We start from the raw sequence: 22,620 nt of genomic DNA on the forward strand, positions 1-22,620 counted from the left end.
CGTGATGCCCCGCGCCTGCCGCTCTGGCCTGCAACGTGTCTCTAGGGCGGAGGCATCCGCCGTGGAGTTGGCTGCGCGCGGGTTGGGGCTCTCAGTCTCTTCGCTGTGTCCATCCTTCGATCGTCCGCCTCGGGTCCCGACGGGCCGCCCCAGGCTTTGACATGTCGTACAACTACGTAGTAACGGCGCAGAAGCCCACCGCCGTCAACGGCTGCGTGACCGGTGAGGCGGCTGGGGACCCCGGCGAGCGGGAGCTGGAGGGACCGAGGCCTAGGGAGGCGCGCGGCCCTGGGCACAGCATGGCTGGGCCGGCACGAGGCGCGGCCTGCAGCCTCCCCGGCCCGCGAGCTGGGGGACTGGTTTCTGCGCGCGCGCGGGGACTCGAACAGCTGCTTCTCGGGTCCCTTCGACCTCGGAGGACACTTGGTCTTCAGCGCTGGGCGGCCTGTAGCACCTAGCGCTAGTGTGAGCGCTGAGGTTGGCCTGTGGTCGGGGAAAAATACGGTGGCGATCGCACCCTGGGGATCAGGATTTCATGTCGGGAAGCCTGGGGCAATGGGGGTGGGGAGCAGACGGAGGAATGTGAGCCTTGCTGCCTCGACAAGGAGGGCCTGGAGCTCTTTCCGGACCCACCGTTTTCCCTGGGGCTTTTATTTACTGCAGGACACTTCGGGAAGAAAAGGTTTGGTTAGTCTCTGGCCTTTGCCAGGTTTGCTTTGTTGACTATGTGCGAACTTCTTTAAAGACAGGGACGTCCCAAACCGCAGAGTATACACTCTGAACTCACGGTCTCAGCTGAATATGCAACCCCTAAACCTGTGTGTTTATGTAAATCTTAATGGTGATTGCAGAACGGAAGTTTGTTCAGAGAGGTAGCTGCCTGTGGCTTCGGATGGTAAGGATAGATTGCTGGAAGGGGAAGAGATGTAGAGAAAATGGACAGAAGCTGGGAGGATTTCTTCATTTGACCTGGTGGCCAGGTTTTTTTTGTTGTTTTTTTTTGTGAGGTTTTGGATAAGACTGGAAGAGATAAACATTTCCTTGAGCACCTTCAATTACATTTACCTACTGTACAGTAGTGGAAAGGTAAAAGTCAGCAGTCATCCTTACTGTTTTTGCAGTTGTCCTCCAATGACACACTACTCTCAGATCTCCTGTCCTGTTGTCTCAGTCAGACCCAAAGCAACTCTGTCGAATGCATGAAGTGAGATACTTGGAGATGCTGGATTTGGCAAGAAGGGGGATGAGTGGAGTCAGGGAAATCTGTGAGGTAGCTGATGATTCTTAAGATATTTTGGCAGGCATTGGTAGGGTTGATATACAAGAACTTGGGAGGCTTTAGAAGTTAGAGGATCTGTTTTTTCAGGACACTTTACTTCAGCAGAAGATTTGAACCTGTTGATTGCCAAAAACACGAGATTAGAGATCTATGTGGTCACTGCGGAGGGGCTTCGGCCAGTCAAAGAGGTTGGCATGTATGGGAAGATTGCTGTCATGGAGCTTTTCAGGCCCAAGGTAAGTGTTCCCCACTGGGGCAGCTGTAGGTCTTAGGGGTGTTTTACGTGATTGTTTGGGATGGGTGTCATATGGTTTAGGAGAGGAACTCACTTCTCTATTTGAGTGGCAGGTTTTTTTTTTTTTTTTTTGGTACCAAGAATTAAAAACGGGGCCATGTGCTCGTTAGGCAGGCGCTTGTGCTGCTGAGTTATATCCCTAGCGCTGAATGGCAGATTTCTGTATGTACTCTTCCTGAACAAACTTTCCAGAATTAGGAAAAATTCCCTAGGACAAATTTTACCAAGTTGACTTTTCTGGGAAGAATGAAAGCAGTTTGAAATGTGAATCGCTATGTTGCTAGTATGAATGGGGCAGTCTTGGCTTTATGTCTTTTTTTTTTTTTTTTTTGTCTTTTTTCCTTTTCATTGGTACCAGGGATCGAACTCACGACTGCCTGCTTGCAAGGCAGGTGCTTATGCCGCTGAGCTAAATCCCCAGCCACATAGCTTTATGTCTTGATCAATTTTTCCAACTGTAGTTGTAACTTTTGATACCTTTCAGAGCCTTGATTTTCCCATCTGGAAGTGTAAGAGTATCTAATACACTTGCTTCCTTGTGAAGATTAAAGGATTCAGTAACATAACCTAATAAAATAGTAAGCCTTTATTGTTAACTGTTTCCATCATCAGTGATTATTACCCTAATTCAAATGTTTTTGACCAGTTAACCTTTGCATTGTTTCATTGTATCTTAAATGAATCCAACGACAACAACAAAAAACCCGGTGGGGGGGCTGGGGATTTAGCTTAGCGGTGATAAGCACCTGCCTTGCAAGCAGGCAGTCGTGAGTTCGATCCTGGTACCAGAAAAAAGAAAAAGAAAAAAAAAAAAAAACACCCAGTGGGTTTAACTGTTTAATTATAACTCTTTGAACAAAGCACTCACGTTTTTGAAGTCTGTGTTAAATAACACTTTGCAGATCCATTGTAGCTTTCATGGTTATTACCACATTTTTTCCTTTTTTCTTTTTCTACATACTGGGAGAGAAGGGCTGGGGATTTAGCTCAGCAGCATAAATGCCTGCCTTGCAGGCGGTGCTGTTGTGAGTTCGATCCCCGGTACCGATTTTAAAAAATAAATAAATACATAAATACTTGGAAAGAGGGGGACAGGCATTAGATTCCTCTTTCAGAATTTGAATGGAATGGTTGAGATTAGCTTTACCAAAATACATGAAGGCAGTGCCCAGAGCTGGAGAGTCAGTAGAGTTGAGGATTAGCTGTTTACTAATTTCTACCTTAGGGCATGTATGCAGCTGGTACAACTTGCCCTCTAGTGTATTTTCTCTTTTGGGAGAGAAAGAGTACTTGGAATGCTCTTCAAGAGTTTAGTTTGCTTCAGGAATGATGTGTAAAAGCAGGGCAGGTTGTTCCTGTTTTTCCAAGAACGTCTTTTGATAGCATAATTTTGGTTTCCAGGGGGAGAACAAGGACTTGCTGTTTATCCTGACAGCTAAGTATAACGCCTGTATCCTGGAGTACAAGCAGAGTGGGGAGAGCATCGACATCATCACACGAGCCCATGGCAACGTCCAGGTAAGGCAGCTGCTCAGGCTGAGAGTTTGCTGGGGAGGGCGAGGTTATTCAGTGGTTTAGCAAAGAGTATTGTGTGTCAGTTCTGTGCAGATCAGAGAAACCAGGAGAAAATGCATACAACTGTTGAGTTTCAGGGGTACATGGAAATGTATGTGTTGACATTTGGGCTTCCTTTTTAAGCCCAAATGCCTATGTCACCAGTTTCACTACCTCTCAAAGTCATCTTGGGAGAGCATCCTCTCTTCTTGCGTGGCTATTGAGGCTCTCTTCTAATCCCTCTTTTGTTTCTCAGGACCGCATTGGCCGCCCCTCAGAGACTGGCATCATTGGTATCATTGACCCTGAGTGCCGAATGATTGGTCTGCGACTCTATGATGGCCTTTTCAAGGTTATTCCGCTGGATCGAGACAATAAAGAACTCAAGGCCTTTAACATACGCCTGGAGGAATTGCATGTCATTGATGTCAAGTTCCTGTATGGTTGTCAGGCACCTACCATTTGCTTTGTTTACCAGGTAATGGATCAGGAGGAGAGCGTGCGGAATGGTGATTTGGAATGAGGGGGGTGGGTTTCTGCCAACAGTGCCTGCGTTGAGGGAGACAGGATAGGTAGAATCCTATGTCCAGAAATATTTGGAAACATATAGTTAACGTGGGTCCTATTCTGCTTCCTTATTGAATATGGTGGTACTTATCATGAGGGGGCAAGCTCTGGGGCTTGCAGCATGTTTAATCCTGAGATTACAGGCCTCTGTAGGCCTTAGAGATTTTATTCAGTGACCCAGTTTGTACTCTGTTGGAAATCTCTTATTAGCATGCCTGGGGATTGTGGATACTTGCCTGTGGAGAAGTAATCTAGAACTTACCTTTATAAGCAAAAAGAAATGTCCATTGGTGTCTTCCTAGAAGGGGCTTGCATTTTGTCTATTTAGCATTTGTTTTCTAGGACCTTGCTGGCTCCTGGCTTCTGTTTTAGTCTCTGCCTAAAACTTTTACAAAGCTGATTTTGAGCAGCTCTCTCTGGTCCAGATCTGTAAGTGAGGTGGGGTTTGTAAAGCTCCAGACTAACCGCCAGGGTCTCTGTGAAGTCTCAGGCTTTTGACCGGGAGCCGGGCAGCATGAGTTCCTTTTGCTTGTTGTGGTTGCGAAGCTGACAGAGAAAACAGTGGTGTGTGGGAACAGTGGCTGTGTACAGTACTGCAAGTGCTCGTGTTATCACAAGTGCTGCAGTCCAGAGGCCGTGAAAGAAGGTTCGTTTAGTAGAGTTAGAACTAGTCCCAGTTTTGTTTGATCTTACGATCTTTCAGAGTTGAAATAAAACCTTAAGTGTTTCTCTCCATTTTTTTTTTTTTTTGTTTGTTTTTTTGAGACAGGGTCTCACTGTGTAGTTCAGGCTAGCCTTGAGCTCATGCTAGGGTCACAAAGTATGTTCTGCTGGCCATAGTCCAAGGTCTGCTGCTGCAGATCTTCGTTTCTCTGTGTATGTGAGGCCTAAGTCCACTCTGGCTTGGACTTCTTGTGAAGACAGTTCTTACCCTGCTTATTGATGGGAAAAATCTTTTTATCATGCTTTGTCCTGTTGTACAGCAACAATTCACTTTGACCAGTGCCCTGCACTTCTGCGGGAAAGGAGCCCCATAGTGACTGAGATGCGCTCTGCCCTGAGGCATGTTGCTGAATTCCTTGGTCATGTCTGAGGTTTTCTCTGACCTCTAGTAGTACCCTCTTCCACTGTGGAATGCAGCATCTCCTGTCCTGCTCCCTTGCAAGTCTCTTCGAGGTGACTTTGCAGCCCCAGGCCTGATGTGAGCTGTTGTTCTGGAAAAGGAGGGGAAGAGTCATCCTTCAGAAGGAGCAGGTGGTGCTGGTGAGGGCAGGATGGTGGGTTTGACTATTGAGAAGCACTGTACCCTCCCCCATGCTTTGAGGCAGCAGCAGTTCTTTTTAAGTCGCTGAAATGTAGCTTCTCCCCCCGTTTTTTTCTTTAGCCATTTTGTAAGTTCCTTGGGGTGAGGAATGGACATGGGCACACCGTGTCTCTGTGGTGCCAGTCCAGTGTAGCAGCTCCTCTTCTCACCCAAACCTGTCTTGGTTAAGTTGTAAGGAACAGTTGGTCTCAGACGTCAGCAGGTGACTCTCAGTATGCTGACGATGAGGATGGAAGTGAAGGTGGATGGGACAAGACTGGCGAATCCCAGTGGTACCACTCGTCCTTCAGCCTGGAAGTCACCCTTCCTGAGAGCCAACTGCTCTGCCTTCCCACAGGATCCCCAGGGGCGGCATGTGAAGACCTATGAGGTATCTCTTCGGGAGAAGGAGTTCAGCAAGGGCCCTTGGAAGCAGGAGAATGTCGAGGCCGAGGCTTCCATGGTGATCGCAGGTTGGTTGGCTCTCCCTGATGCTGAGTGGTGCCCTGCATGTCTTCCCTTGTCCACCTCCCACCTTTGGCTCAGTGTGGCTACTCTGTCTGCCTCTCCTTCTTTGGCTCTTCCATGCTGTCTTGGAGAGCTCTACACCTGCTCCTTCCAAGGACTTTTTATTTAGGGTGCAGGGATCGACTGGAATCTTGAGGTGATTTTGCAGGTTGGTATGAAGGTGAGTCTCACTATTTTGTAGCTGGGCAGAACATTTAGAAACTCAATGCCCGGCTCAGCTCATCCTCCGACTTCATTGATGAGCCCAGGCCTGCACAGGAGCAACAGAGCCTGTCTGGTGTCCTGGCCTCAGCACCCGTACCCTGTGCTCTCCCCCAGTGTGGTAGGTAGCAGCTGTCCTGCTCCTGAGGGAAGGAACATTGTCTCTTCTAAATGGTGTCCCTGATTGTGAGCCTAAGGCTGAAGAAACCAAGGAACAAGATGTAAATCAGGAGAAGTCACAGTAAAAGAGTTTCATTAGTAAGGGCAGAAGTTAATAGAAAATGGGAGCCCACACATGGGAGGGTATTCAGAGCCCTGCCCCTGTGTCAGCGTTTATAGCAATAGGGGTGACTGAGGGAATTCCTTGGATTGGGGTTTCTACTGTGGTGGTGGGAGGGTCACTTGAGCCCAGCCTGGGCAATTTAGCAAACCCTGTTTTAAAAGTGAAAACCAAGGTTTGCTGGACTGGGGCAGAGCTTAGTGGCAGAGCGCCTGCTCAGCATGCGTGAGTCTTAACACCATGGAGAGCAGAAAGAAACAGGAACCCACTGGGGCTAGATTGTGGCCAAATCAAGATTTCTAACGTGAGGGTGCAGCTCTGTGACACAGAACGAACCTGGCAAGCACAAGGTTGAGTTCAGTCCTGGTACCAAAAAAAAAAAAAAAATGGGCCAGGGATGGAGCCCAGCAGTACAAGCCGCCTGCCTGGCAAGTAGCAAGTATGAGGTTATAAGTTCAATCCCTGACACCCCCCCCCCCCAATTAAAATGATTTCTACCACAGGGATCTCAGAAGCCATCGTGTTTCTTGGGCGTTGATATTCTTTTTTAAAATTTAAGATTTGGGGGAAGATGGAGAGTCCTGGGTGTTGAAACCAGGGCCTTTGCACTGAGCTACACCCTCAGGCCTTTTAAAAGTATTTTTCTTGTTTTGAGGCCCAGGCTTGCTAAGTTATTAAGGTGCCCAAGGTGGTCACTTGTCCACCTCAGCCTCTCAGAGCACTGAGGTGACAGTTCTGTGCCACTCAGTCTGGCTTACTGAATGTTGAATTGAGTAACTGTGAACTCTGTAACAGGGCGGTGGTTTGGCGGCTGAGTGGTTTTGCAGTGCTGAGTGTTCTAATGCTACTGTCTTTCTCCTGCAGTCCCAGAGCCCTTCGGGGGGGCCATCATCATTGGGCAAGAATCCATCACCTATCATAATGGGGACAAGTACCTGGCCATTGCCCCCCCCATCATCAAGGTGAGTGGCGGGCTTGACCTTTTCTTCTCAGTGCCTTACCAGTGCCTCTTGTCTCCCTGCTGGTCCCTGCTGTGCTGTCATGCTGCAGACAGATCCTGCTGCATGTAGTGCGAGACTGGCCTGGCTTTGCTGACACAAGAGAAACTAGTTGGTATAGGTTGGGCCTTCCTCGGTACAGGGGGATTTTTAGGGCAGTTGTGGCAGATTTTATTGGAACCAGTATGTCAGGGGCTTGTCAGGTAGGGTAGTAGGGTGGCATGTTATATGTGTTGCATCGTGGAAATGAAACCCTAAAAGCTGAGCTTTGCTGTCTTGCGGAGGGGTGGTGCCTCTTACAGCATTGTGCCAGGGTGGTTAGTGTATGTATCTGTGAGAAGCTCTTGATAGCATTCGGGGTGCAGGGAATGCCCACTGCTCTTGTTTCTTCTTCTTTCTGTTTTTCTTGTCCCTGTGATACTGGGGATGGAACCTAGGGTATTACGCTTGCTTGCCAGGCGAGTGCTGGATCACTAAGTTACCACCCCACCATGTGTTTCAGCTTTCCGCAGAGTAATGCGTGAGTGGTAGAGGCAAGTGGCTAAGCTCCCCAGGAGACAGTGAAAGCTGTCTGGGCTATGGGTGCCATTATGTGTAGTGTCACTACCGGAGGTGCAGGGAGGCCCCAGGGTATGCTTCTGGGTGGGAAGGATTGTCCTTGATCACCATCCCTCGATGCTGGCAGCAAAGCACAATTGTGTGTCACAACCGTGTGGACCCAAATGGCTCACGATACCTGCTGGGCGACATGGAGGGGCGGCTCTTCATGCTTCTGCTGGAGAAGGAGGAGCAGATGGACGGCACTGTCACCCTCAAGGACCTCCGTGTGGAGTTGCTGGGAGAGGTGGGCTCTCACTTACTCTGCCTTGGGAACCCTGCCATGCAAGCGTGTTTCCTGCTGACTTCTTAGAGGCTCACAGGCTGTTGGGCAGCGCTTCAGGCTGACAGCAGTGGGGGGACAGAGTTTCCAGGGAAGCACAGCTCTCAGGTGGTGGTCTCTCAGGACCCCGTATGTTGTATGGCTAGGGCTGGCTGTTTGGAGTAGCACCTCCAAGATGAGCTGTGGGCTTTTCGGAGCAGGGAGTGGGGCAAAAGAGTCAGACTTGGGGGCATGGAAGGTTGGCTTGCTGAGCTGAGGAGGGAGCCCTTTCCTGAGTTAGGCTGTGGCAAGCCACTTTTGGCCTGATCTCCACTCTCCACAGACCTCTATCGCCGAGTGCCTGACATACCTGGATAATGGGGTGGTGTTCGTGGGCTCTCGCCTGGGAGACTCCCAGCTGGTGAAGGTGAGGCTGCCCTTGTCCTCAGGTACTGTCCTGTGCCTGCCTCCCCCTCTCTGGGGTCTGCCTCTCTCCATGGGCTGTCAGATGCCTACCTCTCGTCTCCACCCTGCTCTTCATCATTGCTTTTCACTTGCTGAGTTTTGTTAGTGGATGTTTGCAGTCCAGGATGTTCATGTTGGTCTCAGTGAATTGGTGCGTGCATGTAAGGCATCTTGGTCATTTCTGTCTCCTGATCCCCCTTTCCCAGCTCTTTTACTTGGCAAAGTCATGGTCTGATGTCCCATATCCCTTAGAGAACACAAGCGCTTTTGCCCCAACTTGGGTGCTGATGTTTCAACATTCTGAGACGCTCGCTGCTCTCAGAAGTCCACACTTTGAGCTCTGGGTTGGAGCCTCGGTCTGCTCAGTTGTCACCCATGGGATGGCTTGGCTCCTCAGTCTCTTCTAGAGGAGCTCTTGAGGTTCAAGAAGGACAGATCCAGCAGGACCAAGAGCTTCTTTTGATGACCATGTTCTTTGTGTCTTTCTCTGCTGGCACTGGGGATTGAACCACTGATGTGTATCCCCAACCTTTCTTGTTTTTTTTTTTTTTGTACCGGGAATTGAGCTTACAACCTTGCACTTGTCAGGCAGGCACTTTTGCCGCTGAGCTAAATCCTCAGCCTTTTTTAAAGTTTATTTAAAAATTTTTTTCTTTTTTTTTGTCTTTTTCCTTTTTATCGGTACTGGGGATCGAACTCACGATTCCCTGCGTGCAAGGCAGGCGTTTATGCCACTGAGCTAAATCCCCAGCCCCTATTTTTAAAATTTTGACACAAAATGTTGCTAAGTTGCCCAGGGTGGGCTCAAACTTGTGGTCTTCCTGCCTCAGTCTCCCAGAGTGCTGGTATTTTCCAATACTGAAGATTAAAACCTGAAGATTAAATATTGAAGAAGAGAGCGCTGAGCTATATACCCAGCCTTTTTAAAAAAAATCTCATTTGACACATCTCACTGCATTACCCTTGAACTTGAGATCATCCTGCCTCAGTCTCCAGTCTAGCTTGTGCCATCACAGTATAGTTAGTCATCTCTGGTGTGGCAGCTGTGAGTGGCGCTCCTGGACTAACATCGTTTGTTCTTTTTAGCTCAATGTTGACAGCAATGAGCAAGGCTCCTACGTGGTGGCCATGGAGACCTTCACCAACCTGGGGCCCATCGTGGACATGTGTGTAGTGGACCTGGAGCGGCAGGGACAGGGGCAGGTGAGGGCCCTCTGGATACCCCTACTGCCCTGGGATAGGGGGAGTGTTATGTGCAGGGCATACGTGTGACTCACAAGTCCCCTGGAGCAGAGAGGGCCGCTGTCTCTGCTGCGTGCCTATCTGGTCTATTAAGTGCTTTGCCCTGGAATATGTGTCTGAGGGTCCTTAGCCCTTTGAAAGTGAGGAGGTGTAGGGCTTGTCAAGCATGGAGGGTTTGCCCCATCACCATTGCTGTGATACCAGGATGGCTCTTCCTAGTAGAAAGGTTTCAGGACCTATGCTCCCTGCTCTCTGCTTCTTGTTATATTGCCAGTTTGGGGACTTGGAGGCCCCTCGGGCAGGTCTGTACCCTCCAGCCCAGCATTGGGGTCCAGGTACTGGGCTGTGCCTGCCTGCTGCCTGCTCTCCAGGGCACTCCTCAGGACCCATCCCTCTGCTTGCAGCTGGTCACCTGCTCTGGGGCTTTCAAGGAGGGCTCCTTGCGGATCATCCGGAATGGCATTGGGATCCATGAGCATGCCAGCATCGACCTGCCGGGCATCAAAGGTAGGGTTGGGTGCAAGGTCTGTGGTCCATCGGGTGACCTCACTGCCTTGTGTAGGGTGGAGGCTAGAGGGGAGCAGATGAGGAGAGGTCACAACAGAAGTGTGCTGAAAGCCCACACTATTTAGGAAAAGAAAAACTTTAAAAATCCTGTTGATCAAGATGGGCTGGAGTGATGGAGTAGGGAAGTAGAGGAGGAAAAGGGACTAGTTTTTTTTTTTCTTTTTCTTTTTGTCTTTTTGAGATAGTCTCACTGTGTAGTTCAGGCTGGCCTTGAACTTACTGTGTAGCCTCCAATTTGCAGCAATCCACTTGCCTCAGCCTCCCTGAGATTACAGGTGTGTGCCACCACATCCTGTGACAAGTTAAATTTTATAAGGGTGCATTCAGGATCTTCAAAGGAATAGGGACTTTGGGAATCAGAGAGGTAGGTTGTAAATGTAATTTAGAACAAAAGTACAAATTCTCCTAAATTCTAGTTTGTAATTCAAAATAGATTAGAAAAGCCCACTGTGGTGGCATATGCTTATAATTATAGCACTGTAGAGGCTGAGGCAGGAGGACTGCAAATTTAAGTTGAACTTGGGAAATTTAGCAAGATCATCTTTCAAAAGTTAAAAAAAAAAAAGGAAAAAAATCTAAAAAGGCTGGAGGAGTCGTTCAGAGAAAAGGTATATAATGATGTGTGTAGACAGCAAATCTAAAATAATAATGACAGAATTTGCTAAGCTCGTTGTGAGGTAGAAACGATCAGCTTGAATCATAAATCATAACCAATCCAGAGTCACACACAAGTGGTGCATTTCTTCATGGAGTAAGTCAGAGCGTAAAAGGGTGGGAGAAGATGAGTGAAGAAGCTGAGGGATGTGTGATTAGGGAGGAAGGATGTGCGACCACAGCGTCGGGAACAGTTAACTGGAAAACCAGTGAGAACCAGTGAGACAGCAGGGTGTGATAGAGTGGATCACAGTCGGAAAATGTAGAGGAGGAAAGGTGGTAACTTTCACTAACACAAGGCCAAGCACCAAGGAATGTTTACAGTGAAAAGCCAGAGTTAGAAGAGCAGAGAGATTACATGAAAAGGTACAGCCAGGTCTGCAAATCAGTGCTGCAGTGTTGCTCTGACTTATTTTCTGTTTAACATATCTTAATAGAAGCAGTTGCAGATCTTTTTTCCTTGATCTGAGCAACCCCAAATGGGAAAAGAAAGAACTAGACTGGCCAGGAAGACTGGAACTGGGAGATGGGATAGTCCTGCCTTTGAGCCACAGTAACTGAAAGTGTGACCTGGCAGGTGCTCCAGCTTGCCTTATGGAGCCAGGCACAGGGTTTCACCCTAGCACTGGGGAAGGAGGTACATCCTATAGTCCCAGCTATTCAGAGGCTGAGACAGGAGGGTTGCTTGAGCCTAGGAGTTCAAGGCTAGCTTGGGCAGCAGAGTGAGATTCTGTTTCAAAAAAATTTTTATTTAAGAAAAATTTTTTATCCTTCACCTTTTTTGAGACGTTCTCACTGTGTAGCTTAGGCTGGCCTCAAATCCATGATCCTCCTGCTTTTAGCCTTCTGAGTACTGGGATTACAGGCTTGTGCCATCATGCCCATTTCTGCATTTGCTTGTATGTAAGACATTGTTTATGCTGTTTCTTTAAAACAATTGGATAAATAAGAAACTTCCTGGTCACTTCTTCAAAAGATGAGTCAGCAAATGTGTAATGCCAGGGTCAGCGTAATTTAAAATTGCTCACTTGTCCAGTCTTAAAGGGGAGAGCCCCCACCACGAGCTGCCCTGTCCACTGTGCCCGAGGAGTGTTGGGTTGTGTTTGGCCCTGACCTTTGCCCTTGCTCTAGGCCTGTGGCCCCTGCGCTCCGACCCCAGCCGCGAGACTGATGACACCCTGGTGCTATCTTTTGTGGGCCAGACCAGGTAGGGGCTTTGTGTGGTGTGAGGGCTGTGTGGCAGGATGCTGCGCCGTGGCTGAGGCAGGTCTGTCCCGCACAGGGTTCTCATGCTGAATGGAGAGGAGGTGGAGGAGACGGAGCTGGTAGGCTTTGTGGACGACCAGCAGACATTCTTCTGTGGCAACGTGGCACACCAGCAGCTCATCCAGGTGAGGCAGAGAGGGCGCCTTTCCCGGTTGCTGGGGCACAGTGCCGGGGCTGCCAGCTCCAGTCCGGTAGGTCTAGGGCTCTGAGAATGAGTGAGACTCTGGAGAGGTTACCTGTTTATCACCAAGAGTAAACTTGGGACTGTCTCCTTTCCTTCTGCAAATGTTTGGTTACTGCATTTATTTGTGTTTTCTTTCTTTTTTTGTTTCTGCTTTTGTTTTTGTTTTTAAAATGGTCTCACCCCTCACCCTGTATTTCAGTCTGGGCTTGAACTCTTTATGTAGTCTAGACTGGCCTTAAACTTCATCCTCCCACCTCAGTCTCCTGAGTGGTGGGATTACAGGCCACCATGCCTGGTTTTAAATTTTCTTTTGTAGACTAGGATAATATGCACACATAGTCTTGGCTGGGTGTGGTGGCATGTGCCTCTAATTTTGGAATTTGGGACTCTGAGGCAGGAGGATCACCATGAGTTGGAGGTTAGCCTAGGCTATGTCGTAAATTCAAACCCAGCTGGAATCAAGTAGCAAGACCTGCTTCAAAAACTGGGGGGAGGCTGTATTAACACTAATTATATTATAATCCTAATATATGTGTTTCTGAGAATTTGGAAAATACTCCTCCAAAAAAAGGACTCAAAAAATAATCAGGCTGCATGCTGCCACTGGTATGGCTTTGGCAGCTTCATCCATGTAGTCACTCCAAGCAGAGCCCTTACCCAGGTGGGCCCTAAGTTCGAGGCCCTGGGCTATCTGAGCAGAAGCGCCTTGCCTCTGCTGTGGACAGAACCCTGCTGTCCCTGCCACCTCTTCCTCTTGGCTGGGCCAGTCCCGTCCGTACTTGGAAGCCTGGGTGCAGACGAACATCCCATCTTTGGCCACCTGGCCTCTTGTCAGGCCAGCAGGGGTGGGTAGGTGCAGCCAGAGGTCAGGGGCATGCTGACTGCACACTACCGTGGTCGCCCAGGACCTGTTCTCAATGCTCATGTAGGGCAATGGTAAGGGAGTGGGGCTGGCAGTGTCCTCTGCTGCTTTCCAATGCTTCGGAGGCGGAGAGTTGACAGAGCATTGTGAGACTCTGGGCTTCAACCCAGCAGAGAGCATTTCACAGTGTAGCTGCGGGAACTGTGGCTACTGCAGCGGTCACTGTAAATAACTTCAGTGGCCCAGGCAGAGTTTTTGAGGTCTGATTCTGGGCTTGAGACAAACAGACTGGAAGTTGTGGGTGCAGCCCTGGTGGCCCCTTTACCCAGTCAACCTGGCAGGATTGTGGGCAGCAAGTCACTCAGGCTGTGCCCACAGTGCCTCATCCTAGAGGGTGTCGCTCTCTCTGTGTCCCTGGGTTCAGTCAGCCACAGACTGGGAGAAGGTTGTTTGTGCGAAACACACCCAGATTTCCTCGTTGCTGCCCCCTGAAGGATACTGGCCGTGTAACACCTGCTCACCTCTTTTACCTTCTAAGTGTTAGGCATGGTCTAGAGGCAGTGGTTCTACATGGAGGACTTGTGCAGATAACCCCATTATCTGGAGCTCAGTAGGGGGCCTGGGCCTGGGCCTGCTCTGGCTGCTGAGCGATAACTGCAGGTGGCAGCAGAGGCTGTGAGCTGCTTGGGATTCTGGCTGTACTGACGTACTCTCCTGCTGCTGGCTTGGTACCTGTGGAAACTGGAGGCCTCTGTGCTCTTTCCCTAGATCACATCAGCATCTGTGCGTTTGGTCTCTCAAGAGCCCAAGGCACTGGTCAGTGAGTGGAAGGAACCACAAGGCAAGAACATCAGCGTGGCCTCCTGCAACAGCAGTCAGGTGGTGGTGGCTGTGGGCAGGGCGCTGTATTACCTGCAGATCCACCCGCAGGAGCTGCGGCAGATCAGGTATGTGTCTGGCCCTCCCTCCTGCCTGCACCCGGGGCTTCCTTGGTGCCTGGCTTCCTCCCGTTGCCATGTTCCTCTCTGCTCAGCCACACAGAGATGGAACATGAAGTGGCCTGTTTGGACATCACCCCTCTGGGGGACAGCTGTGGGCTGTCCCCGCTGTGTGCCATCGGCCTGTGGACAGACATCTCGGCCCGGATCTTGCAGCTCCCATCCTTTGAACTTTTGCACAAGGAGATGCTGGGTGGAGGTATGTGTCCTGGGCATGGGGTGGCGGCAGGGCGGCATGTGGGCACTCACTGGGCCTCTTCCTACAGAGATCATCCCGCGCTCCATCCTGATGACGACTTTTGAGAGCAGCCACTACCTCCTTTGTGCCTTGGGTGATGGGGCCTTGTTCTACTTTGGGCTCAACATCGAGACAGGTATGGACAGCAGGGTGGAGTGCTACCCAGCCAGCACTTCTGTTTCCTCTTCTTTTCCTGAGGCTGTTCCTCCTGTAGGCTTGTTGAGCGACCGGAAGAAGGTGACGCTGGGCACCCAGCCTACGGTGTTGAGGACTTTCCGGTCTCTGTCCACCACCAATGTCTTTGCATGCTCGGATCGCCCAACTGTCATCTATAGCAGCAACCACAAGCTCGTCTTCTCTAACGTCAACCTCAAAGAGGTGAACTACATGTGTCCCCTCAACTCTGATGGCTATCCTGACAGGTGAGCCGCCTGTCTGCAGCAGGAGCCGCCAGTGGGGGCATTGGTTGCGTTCTCTGATGGCCGAAGTAGGGCGTGAAGGGCGCGGGCTTTGTTAGAAGCTTAGAGATTGGTTTGCAGCATTGCGTGGAATCAAGCCCAGGGCCTCTTTTGTGCTGGTCAGAAAACAGACTTCTCGTGGTTAGGGAGGTGACTCAGGTAGGGCCTTTGCTTAGGACTAGGTTTTATCTGAAGCCCTAAAGAAAAATGAAGTTCTGATGGCTGGTCTGAGGTGGGTATCAGAATCTGTTTTCAGGAAGAGTCTGGTGTTCATTCAGTTCTGGACACGCAGACTGAGACCTTGATTCATCTCCCCAGGAGCAGGCCTCCTCAAGAGGACAGGGTGCTCAAGGGACATGGTACCTAGAGTACCACTGGGCAACCCAGAGTGCAGCAACCTTGATCTCAGAGGGTGTCTGTGGGCCACAAAGCTGTTAAACCCCAGCAAGGCCCTGCAGACCAGACAGGGCAGTAAGTCAGGTACCATGCACAGGAGCAGCGGTTGTGAGTGTAGTCAGGGCTGAGTCTGACGAGGAGCAAGCTACATCCATGTGGCCTAGTGGACTCCTTTTCCCCTGCTTGGTCTCAGCTTGCACCCTTCTTTCCAGCTTGGCACTGGCCAACAACAGTACCCTCACCATCGGCACCATCGATGAGATCCAGAAGCTGCACATCCGCACGGTTCCCCTCTACGAGTCTCCCAGGTGAGGGCAAGGGCAGGACCAGGCACACAGGCAGCTTCTGGGGGTGCTGCTGGCCTCCTCTGATTGCACCGTGGTCCTGTGCTGCCCACAGGAAGATCTGCTATCAGGAAGTGTCCCAGTGTTTCGGGGTCCTGTCCAGCCGCATCGAGGTCCAGGACACGAGTGGAGGCACGACTGTGCTGAGGCCCAGTGCCAGCACCCAGGTAAGAGCTGGTAGTGGGGTGGCTGTTGTGGCTGGCAACTTTGCACAGGTCAGGTTGGCCTTGCCTTTCGCCCTTTTGCTGCCATGGCCTGGCAGATGCAGAGCACAGAGTGGTTCTTAGCAAAGCTTTGTTTATAATGGCAGCTGCTGTTGTGGACCCTGTAGCACTGCAGTCCCTGCACTCTGGGGTGCGTGTGAGTGAGGGTGGTGCTGCCCTCACAGGCACTGGGGCAGTTCCTGGGGGCTGGTGCTGGTCACCTGTCCTGTGATCTAGGCTAGCAAGCCTGCCCTTCACTTGTCACTGCCAGGGGCTGACAGAGTACTCGTCCTGGAGCTGGGAGTGGGCTGTTTCCCTCCATCCAGGTGGCTACTGCTTTAGCTCCAGCCACACATGCTGTGACAGGCTCCTTCTTCTAAGGCTGGTGGGGTCTTCACTCCGTTAGGCCCTGAGTGCCCTCCAGCCTTGCTGGCTTGCCTTGTGGTGTGGATTTGGAATGACCTCTGCCAACCCTTGGGTTCTGGACCTGCCTGCTGGTTGCATGCACAGCTGGCTGCTGCTCCTAGGCACTGGGCCTGCCCTGCAGTTCTCTGGTCTCCAGGCCCCTGCTCTGGCTGCCCTCAACCTCGGTCTTGGCCTCTGGCTGCCCATGCCCGCCCAGCCAGCGTCCTCATGCCACTCCGTGCTGTGCCCATAGGCCCTGTCCAGCAGTGTGAGCTCAAGCAAACTCTTCTCCAGCAGCACTGCCCCACATGAGACCTCCTTTGGAGAGGAGGTGGAGGTGCACAACTTGCTCATCATCGACCAGCATACCTTTGAAGGTGTGGGCACGTGTTCTGTCTCCTGAGCGGGCCAAGTGTCTGCAGGTAGCCAGGCGGGCGGGCAGGTGAACAGGCTGGTGCCATCAGTAGCCCCTCTCCCAACAGTGCTCCATGCCCACCAGTTCCTGCAGAATGAGTATGCCCTCAGCCTGGTGTCCTGCAGGCTGGGCAAGGACCCCAACACATACTTCATCGTGGGCACAGCTATGGTGTACCCCGAGGAGGCGGAGCCCAAGCAAGGCCGCATTGTAGTCTTTCAGTATTCAGATGGTAAGTGGGCACGTTGTCCCCAGACGGGGCCTCGGCTCTATCAGCAGTGGGGAGCTCGGACAGCTGCTCTGGCTGTCCACAGGCTGAGGCAGGCGGTCTCTGCAGGCTCGGTTTCCCCCTTGTCTCCTCTTGGGAGGGAGAGAGAGAAGGCGTGGTGAGCAGTGGGTGAGGAGCCTTGGCTGTGTGGCTGCTCTGAGTGTGTGTCCCTCCAAGTCTTTACTGGTGTCTGACGTGGGTGTTCCCAGGTGTCAGCTGGCACATCACAGGCTGGTGCCACATGGCTCGGGCTTCACCTGAGTCCGATCTGTGGGCTTGAGTCAGATGGGGGTGTCTGGGTTCTCTGGGGCTCTGCTAAGAGGTGGGGTGCTCTGCATGGGCTGAGTTGGCTGTTCCCCTCCCACCCCAGAGGGGATTGGCATCGAGTAACAACCCCAGCCCTTTTTGTATTTTGTTACACGGGGCCTTGAGCTTGCTGTTGTCCTGCCTTAGCGTCCTAGAGTGTTAGGAGTGCAAGTGTGACCCGAGATGAGTCGTAGAGGCAGAGGCACAACTTGACAGAAGACAGGCTGGGTTCATCTAGAGACTCAAGGACACCTTTCCCCCAGGAAAACTTCAGACTGTGGCCGAGAAGGAAGTGAAAGGAGCCGTGTACTCCATGGTGGAGTTCAATGGGAAGCTGCTTGCCAGCATCAACAGCACGGTGAGCTGTACCCTGGGTCCTGGGGCTATGGGGCAAACGAGGGGGCTGCCATGGAGCTCCACAGTGCTGGCTGTGTCTACTCTGCCAAAATGCCGCCTCTCCCTTGTCATAGAGGTTTCAGTGGGAAACACTGCAGACAGAAGTGGTGCCCTGGCTCCTGGGCGTTTTGTTTGCGAGCTCTGTGATGAGTGTGAGAACTTGGCCCCCCACCCTTGCCCCTGTACAGTCACAAACTGGCCATCCTTTCTAGAATTCATGAACTGAGGGGGCCACTGTTCAATTAAGACGTGCAACTGAAGCTTTTGATAAATGTTTTTGTTTCTTTGTGTTCTTGAGACAGGGTTTCTCTTTCAACAGGGTCTCACTGTGCAGTTCAGGCTGGCCCCGAGCTCACTGTGTGGCCCAGCCTAACCTCGATCGAACTTGATCAGTCCTTCTGTCTCAGCCTCCCTGGTGTTAGGATGACACCATCTCACGTAGCTGATAAAAGTTTCTTTCACAGTCAGCTGGATATGGAAAATGTGACTAGCTCTCCTTTCTGCAGCACCGTAGGGCATAGTGGCTTAGGGCTGAGGGGAGACAGAGTGGGAAACGGTGCCTGGTGACTTCCGTGGGAGCCCCTGGTGTTCTTGCTTGAGGAAGCCTTGCTGCATTCCAGGGCTGTGAGGTAGTGGCCCTGAGTAACACGAAAATGAGAGGACCAGGAAGTGTGGTGCAGGCGATTAGAACTCTCACACCTGTCACCCCAGCACTGGGCCCTGAGTCAGTGACAGACTTGATTCAGCTCCCTCCGAGACTGCATGGCGCTCTTGGGGGCATCTGGATGCAGTCCACGGCAAGGGGCGTGGGGAATACGGTACACACCCAGGTGGGTGCTAGCTCCTTGGGGCTTGAGGCAGGAGGGCTCACAAGCTTAGCACAAGCCTGGGCATCTTGGACTCTGGCTCAACGAAGATTGAAGCCTCAGTGTAATTTTAATTTTCTAATAGCCATGTTCCCTGGGGAAGCAGGTACTGTTCTGTTAATCATTCATGTAAGGGAACTCAACGTGGTTCCTGAGTGTAAAGTGGCATCAGCGTCAGGGTGTCATGAGGTCACACATGGATCTGCCTATTGTGCCACTGTTGGCTGTGCGGCATGGCCATGGCAACAGTGGCAGGGGATACTAGAGGGGACACATGGGAGCCCCATGCCTTGCACACCCTGAGAAGTGCAGTGTGCTCTGCTTGGTGCCTGAGGCTGAGGCAGGCTCACTGTGTCTGCTTGAGGGTCCTACCCTCCCAGGTTGGGTCCAGGTGAGTGTCTGCCCCTTGCTGCTCACAGAACATCTGGCTTTCTAGGGAGGTGTCAGTGTCACTGTGATGGGAGGGGAAGGCAGTCCCTCTCACCCTTGGTGAGGTGATGGAGGCTGGCCTTTGACCAGATCTTCCAATTTTTTTGATCATTGCCAGCTTTTCAGTTGGACTTTTTCATTCTGCTCTCTCTTCTTGATTGACTATTAAAACGCCAGGAATGGAAAAAAATTCAGGAATGGAGTCTTGGCTTTTTGAGATAGGATCTCACTGTGTGGTCCACTCTGACCTCAAATTCATAGTGCTCCTCCTGCCTCGGCCTTCTAAGTGCTGGGAGACAGGTGTGTGCTACCATACCCTGCTAGGAGTCTAGTTTTGAGAGGGCTTCTGAACAGCCACTTTGGGAAGTGGTCTGTTGTCCTGTCAGAAGGTCGCCACGCCATGTTCTGTGGTATTTCTGCACCTTCTGGTCTTGCACAGCCCACTTGTGCCACTGATTCCTGAGTGCAGTTTCATGGCTCACAGGCACAGAAGCATTGGGTCCCGTCCGCTGTGCTGGCCCTGTCTTCATAGCTCAGCACCCAATAAGGCCGACATAAAAAGGTCCTTTGCCCCACAAAGCTGTGCCCTCCATGCCACCCCTGAGCCCCACTGCCTCCCCAGGTGCGACTGTATGAGTGGACCACAGAGAAGGAGCTTCGCACTGAGTGCAACCACTACAACAACATCATGGCGCTCTACCTGAAGACCAAGGGTGACTTCATCCTGGTGGGCGACCTTATGCGCTCTGTGCTGCTGCTGGCCTACAAGCCTATGGAGGGGAACTTTGAGGAGGTGTGGCCTGGGATGGAGACATCGGTGGTGAGGGGTGGCCAGGCAGGGGTGGGCGGTCCTGTGGCGACCTTTGCTATCCACTTCATCTGCTCAGATGTCCCCAGCTGGAGCTGGCCAGGGCCCCACTGTGTTCAGAGAAGAGGACTGTTTTAGGGTCCACTGTGAAACCGGGGGGATTCTGCGGGTCCTGAACCAGATCCTGCCAGCTGCTGAGGGCATGTTCTTGTCACATTTCGTCTGCTTTAAGATTGCCCGGGACTTCAACCCTAACTGGATGAGTGCAGTAGAAATCCTGGATGATGACAACTTCCTTGGGGCTGAAAATGCCTTTAACCTGTTTGTGTGTCAGAAGGACAGGTGAGTGACCCCGCAGGTGCACTGGGGCAGGGATCAGGCTCCCCAGAACTTTCTGAGGGCGTCAGAGCCCAGGGACACTGGGACGCCAGACAGGGACTTCTCACACTGCCTTTCAGTGCTGCTACCACTGACGAGGAGCGGCAGCACCTGCAGGAGGTGGGGCTCTTCCACCTGGGCGAGTTCGTCAATGTCTTCTGCCACGGCTCTCTGGTCATGCAGAACCTGGGCGAAACCTCTACCCCTACTCAGGGCTCTGTGCTCTTTGGCACGGTCAACGGCATGATTGGTGAGCGCACCATGCCCTGAGGCTGCGGGGCACTGGATGGATGCAGGAGCAAAGGGAGAGACCTCCGCGCTGAGTAGTGCCACCGTACCTTTCCTCCTCTAGGACTGGTGACTTCTCTGTCAGAAAGCTGGTACAACCTGCTTCTAGACATGCAGAATCGCCTCAACAAAGTCATCAAAAGTGTGGGCAAGATCGAGCACTCCTTATATCCTCCCAGGGCCCTGTGGGCTATGAGCGCAGCAGTTAGGAAATATTTGTGGGCCTTCCCTGCTGCCCTTTTCTGTGCTTGGATCTGTGTGTGTGGACAATAACAAGCATGCACAGTGAGAGGACCTGTGCCTCGGCTCCTGGCTGTCCCACTGTGTGTATCTCTGGGCCCAGAGAGGATGGGACAGGAGTGGCCTGTGGGGTGTACAGGCCCAGTTGCTGATGGGAGTTTGCTCAGGACGGAGGGCATAAGAGTCCTCCCTGGGCAGTATGGGGATTGAGCCCCTGTCTCACTCGTAGGGTGCTGAGGAGTAGGACTGGGGCCTCCTCATCTCAGCAGCCTCAATTTCTAGTGTAGGGAACACTGGACTGGGCTTAACCGTGGCTCCTGCCAGACATGTAAGTCTGATTCACCTAGAGCACTTTTTAAAGCCATTCAAATCAGGCACTCTGGGTGGCTGAGGCAGGAGAATTACGAGTTTAAGCCCAGTCTGGGTAACATTTTAATGAGATCCTGATTCAAAAATTAAGAGATTCTTGGGCTGTAGCACAGTGCGAAGGCCCAGAGTTTGATCCCTAGGACCACAAATAACAGAAAGAAACCTGCCGTGTGCTTAGGTTGTTGGCTGATGCTAGTCTGTAGCGTCAGGCTCATTGGCTGAGAACGGTGGGATTAGGCAGTGATGTTTGCACTTCCCTGTTGACTCTCTGAAGTGTCTGAGAGCCCTGTGCTGCCTGCAGCCGGCTTCCTTTCCTGGCCCAGGCAGGTATGGGAGGCTGTGGGCTTTCAGGAGAATGGGTGGCAGAACATTCTGGAAGCACATGCTCCTTAACCAGCTGTCCACTTGGAGGTCCTTCCACACTGAGCGCAAGACGGAGCAGGCCACAGGTTTCATTGACGGTGACTTGATTGAGAGTTTTCTGGACATCAGCCGTCCCAAGATGCAAGAGGTGGTGGCCAACCTGCAGGTGAACTGGGTCGGGTTGCAGCAGTCCTATGGGGCCTGAGGGTCCCCTTGGCAGGAAGGTGGTGTCCTGGACCCTCAGGAAACATCACAGCCCCCTGTGCTAGGACAGAGTATAGCTGGGCTTGCCTGGTATCTGGAGGGCTGGGGTCTCACAGCTATAGCAGATGGCCACAGATCCAAAGTTATAAGTGACACTGCTGGGGCTGGCTCCTGCCCGGGGTGCCTGGTGACAGTGCTTGTGAGGTTCCCGTGCCTGGTGCCGAGGCTGTGCCTGCTCAGTGCTCACTGCCTTCTGGCTGCTTTGCAGTACGATGACGGCAGTGGGATGAAGCGCGAGGCCACTGCGGACGACCTCATCAAGGTGGTGGAGGAGCTGACCCGGATCCATTAGCCTCGCTGGCCACACCTCCCGCCACTCACCCTCTGCTCCTCCCTCCCGGTGTCCTGGCTGCAGCTGTCTGCTGAGGCTGTAGCACACAGGGCTGGGCTCGTGGAACTGAGCCACCGTCCAGGAGACAGAGGCTGGCACGAGGTCTGTCCCTGCATCCACCAGCTGCACGCGAGTCCCTGTGTTGCCTTGGACCACAGAGCAGCACAGAGCATTGCGGTGCTGCCAGCTGCCCTCTCCCTCACTCTCACTCTCGCCCTTGTCCTCGGGAGGGGCTCCTGCAGCTCTGGCTGACAGGACGCTGTGTGTGTGTGCGTGCGCGCATGTGTGTGTGTGTGTATATGTGTGTGTGCGTGTGTGTGCGTGCGCGAGTGTCCCATAGTCACTCTCATGCTTTGTCCTGCTGTTCTGGCCTGGGCTGCGGGTTCGGGAAGGCTGTGGGTGGAGGGATGGGCTGGGGGCTGGCCCTGTGTGGGAGCTCCTTTGCTCTGCTCTCTGGCCAGTATGCTGAGCTAGGATGCCCAGAGCCAGGGTGTGGGCAGCCTGAGAGGAGGCAGAGATCGGCCAGTCTCTGGCCTGGGAGCTCCCTTCTTCAGAGAGGAGATGGGGCTGTGACTTGGTTGTTAGTTTCAGAATTTTACCAAATAAAGTAGAACCTAAGAAGTCGTTTTGTTTCTGCCATCTGCCCAGCTGTCTTGGTGTCCCGGGTGTACTTGCCCGTTAGTCCCCTGCAGACCTGGCAGGAGCCCTGCTTCTTGCAGCCACCATGTCACTTGTCCTTGCCTTTGGACATGA

General features: G+C 52.1%; 1 protein-coding gene across 1 annotated transcript; it reads left to right on the plus strand.

The window, feature by feature from the left end:
• The first annotated feature begins 15 nt into the window (after positions 1-15).
• Positions 16-22,488, plus strand: Ddb1 (damage specific DNA binding protein 1). Its single transcript, XM_003465950.5, has 27 exons — positions 16-222; positions 1,367-1,515; positions 2,976-3,092; positions 3,385-3,606; positions 5,357-5,471; positions 6,872-6,969; positions 7,691-7,849; positions 8,208-8,291; positions 9,416-9,532; positions 9,976-10,078; positions 11,924-11,999; positions 12,075-12,183; positions 13,873-14,051; positions 14,138-14,301; positions 14,369-14,476; positions 14,555-14,762; positions 15,407-15,502; positions 15,594-15,705; positions 16,400-16,523; positions 16,629-16,793; positions 17,399-17,493; positions 19,449-19,619; positions 19,867-19,976; positions 20,093-20,262; positions 20,365-20,467; positions 21,315-21,438; positions 21,745-22,488. Exons 1-27 carry the CDS (start codon positions 162-164, stop codon positions 21,826-21,828), a joined length of 3,423 nt encoding a protein of 1,140 aa, XP_003465998.1. The 5' UTR covers positions 16-161; the 3' UTR covers positions 21,829-22,488.
• The last annotated feature ends 132 nt before the right edge of the window (positions 22,489-22,620 follow it).

Source organism: Cavia porcellus, unplaced genomic scaffold (genome assembly GCF_034190915.1).
Source record: "Cavia porcellus strain 051 isolate PalLab524CR breed Dunkin Hartley unplaced genomic scaffold, mCavPor4.1 scaffold_17, whole genome shotgun sequence".
Lineage (NCBI taxonomy): Eukaryota > Metazoa > Chordata > Mammalia > Rodentia > Caviidae > Cavia > Cavia porcellus.